Consider the following 3,180-nt stretch of genomic DNA (forward strand, 5'->3'; position numbering starts at 1 on the left):
TAACAGAAGCTAACAGAAGCTAACAGAAGCTAACGTTCTCATGTCGTGAAGTCATGTTAACATGCGGCCATGAGCAGAAGGTGTTGTGGGCGGAGCCTGTTGCTCAGGTGAGATATATGCACAGACAGCAGAAGGTGATCGACATGCAGCCATCTTGTTTCATCCTCCTAATAATTGTTAAAATGTTTAAACTGAATCCATAAGTTTCCTCTACACGTCATTTTCACAGCAGAACGGAGAGAAAGTAAAAATGACAGGAAACTAAGGAGAGCTTTTAAAAAGTCCCTCATCAAACTGCATGTTTAGTTATTGACCTGTCAGGTCAAATATTCTCCATGTTATTAACTTTATGTTGGTATTAATGTTATTAATGTTTGTATTGCCTGAAGCAGAGATAATTAGATATTCACTTTCTGCCTGTTTCGTTCTGCTGCTGTATTTTTAAACCACCGTATTTTCTGCACTATAAGGCGCCTAAAAACATTCAGTTTCCTCCAAAGCCGACAGGTCGCCCTATGACCCTCATGACCCTTATGACCCGGTGCTCCCTATGACCCGGTTCTCCCTATGACCCGGTTCTCCTCATGACCCTTATGACCCTTATGACCCGGTGCTCCCTATGACCCGGTGCTCCTCATGACCCGGTGCTCCCTATGACCCGGTGCTCCCTATGACCCGGTGCTCCTCATGACCCGGTGCTCCCTATGACCCGGTTCTCCCTATGACCCGGTGCTCCTCATGACCCGGTGCTCCTTCTATATGGACCAACATGGAGCCACAGCAGGTCCAGCAGCCACGACTTCATTTCCCCGTAGAAGAAGAAGCGTGCAGTGCATGCTGGGATAGCTGTCAGAACCTGGTTTGTTAATAAAGGGTTAGGGTTAGGAAGAGAGACAGAGGCTGCGGCGGCAGCCTGTCGGTTGGTCTGTTACCCAGAATGCAGTTGGGCACAATATGGCAGCACCGTGAGTGAAACAGCCACTGTATAAAGTACTGGGGACGATTTCTTTATAAATGTAGATGTGTAATAATAGAGTACGGGACAAATTGGCCACCCAAACTGAGGCGTCTTTTCTATGCGGCTTATATATGAAAAAGTTTTAAAACAGGCCGTTCATTGAAGCTGCGCCTTATAGCGCAGAAAATCCGGCAACCTGGACGGAAAGTTTTCCTGCCACATGAAGCAAAGTCTGGATTCATGGCTGTTATCAGCCGGAAATATGTTTGCTTTAATAACTCATGAAGCTTTTTTCCACCTGTTATCGCCATGGCAACAGTCTGTGGAAAGTTCGCGAGGAGCCAGAATGTAAACACGGTTCGTTTCTCATGCCAGACGGTCCGGCGGCTCACCCAGGACGAACACGTCCACGCCCCGGCTCCTCAGCTGCCGGGCGGCGCCGTCCACCGGGTCGTCCGACTTCCCGTCCGTGATGATGAGCAGCAGCTTGGGGACGTCCTGCCTGGAGCCGGACGCCTCGGTGAAGCCGCTGGACAGCAGGTGGCCGAGCGCATCGCCTGGGCAGAAACGCTTCAGATTATCTAACCTCAATCTGGAGACAGTTTAGTGAATAGAAACAGAACATTAAGGGAATATTTATTCCTGCAGATTCTGATTCAAACTTTTAATCTTTTTTTATGGGTAGAAATATTAGAATCTGCAGCACATTTATGATCTGTTAATAATCAATACAGCAATCTACTGTCAGATTATTGATCAATGCAATACATTCAGTAATACAATATCACTAGTATTAATGCTAGTTATCATAATGTTGATGCTAATGATGTTATAGTAACAACAACAATTAAACTAGCTTCTCATATTTAGTGCATCTGAACCTGTGTTTAAATGAGGAGATGTCGGATGTCCGACTGCAAGTGAATGCATCACGGAACGACCTGCAGCAGCCGGACCCGGTTCTGTGCGGTCCATAGAACCGGGTCGCGGTCCAGAGAACTGATGACAGAAACCAAACACTGGTTTTCTCTACAGTCAGAGAAAATGTGAGGAGTGAGACCTCCTGTCTGCGTGGCAGGAACCAACCAGCTGAGCACTGTTGCTATGGCAACGGGTTTCAAACCCAGAAAAGAAAACTGCTAAAAGAAGCTGAATATAGAGCTAGATAACATAGATCTGGGAGTCAGGAAGGCCCTTTAAGTGAAGTTTCGCTTTCCTTCAGGTGATTTACCCCCAGCAGGGGGCGCCACCAGCCTCTCACCTGTCCTGGTGTTGCCCCCCTTGTACTGCAGCGAGCCGATGGCCTTCATCAGAGCGGGTCGGGTCAGGTGTTGGCTCAGGCCGAACTCGGTCCGCGGGTCGTCGCTGTACTGGACCACGCCAACGCGGGTCCGGTCCTCGCCGACCTGGAACGCCCCGGCCGCCGCCGCCAGGAAGCTGCGGATGTGCTGGAAGTTCGGCCTGCCGACGCTCCAGGAGCCGTCGACCAGGAAGAGCAGGTCAGCGGCAGCAGAGGCCGGGCACCCTGGGAAGAACCAGAACCAGAACCAGTTAGTCTTACCAACTGGGTCCATAGAAAACTGATTGTTTTGGTTTTCAAGATGGCCGACATGGAAATAAATGTTTGCCCTGGAATATAAGATCGTGTTTGGTGTTGAGCGGATTTGGAATCATAGAAATATTTTCTTGATCTTCTTTGTTTCACTAAGATCTGAAGTAGTTATTGTCAGTTAGCCGCTAACCGCTAAACTGTCATTTTAGCTCTGCTAACACTAAACCACATTTAAAAGGTTAGCTCTGCTAATGCTAAACCACTAAACACATAATAAAATTAGCAGAAGCTAATGCTAAACTACCAAAGATTTTAAAAGTTTTCTGGACCTAAAGACAAACCACTAAGCACATAAAAAAGAGCTACGCTATCAAAACCCTTAGCAGAAGCTAATGCTAATGGTTTCTTCTTCTTCTTCTCCTTCCTGGTGTGAAACTCAGCCAAAGTCCTGTTTCTGATTCTGCTGCATTTTGTCACTTTAAAGCTGAATAAACGCGACGACCAAAGTCAAAAACACCGAATGGAGCATAAAGTTCATCCAAGTCATAAAATGGGTAAAATTTTATAAAAATAACTTTAAAGGTTCAAAGATGGCGGCCATCTTGAAATCCAAGTGGCTGATGGGAAATATGACAAACCCGACCTGAGGTGACGAGGCTGCAGCAGGAGG

General features: G+C 47.1%; 1 protein-coding gene across 1 annotated transcript in view; it reads right to left on the minus strand.

The window, feature by feature from the left end:
• col12a1b (collagen, type XII, alpha 1b) overlaps nucleotides 1-3,180 on the minus strand; it is a 100,980-nt gene that overhangs the window by 86,269 nt on the left and 11,531 nt on the right. The window contains exons 6-7 of the mRNA XM_017302095.1: nucleotides 2,220-2,483; nucleotides 1,336-1,515 (exon numbers count right to left, since the gene is read on the minus strand). Of these exons, the coding sequence (XP_017157584.1) occupies nucleotides 1,336-1,515; nucleotides 2,220-2,483 (444 nt within the window). The remainder of the gene's footprint in view (nucleotides 1-1,335; nucleotides 1,516-2,219; nucleotides 2,484-3,180) is intronic.

This window comes from Poecilia reticulata, linkage group LG21 (assembly GCF_000633615.1).
Source record: "Poecilia reticulata strain Guanapo linkage group LG21, Guppy_female_1.0+MT, whole genome shotgun sequence".
Taxonomy (NCBI): domain Eukaryota; kingdom Metazoa; phylum Chordata; class Actinopteri; order Cyprinodontiformes; family Poeciliidae; genus Poecilia; species Poecilia reticulata.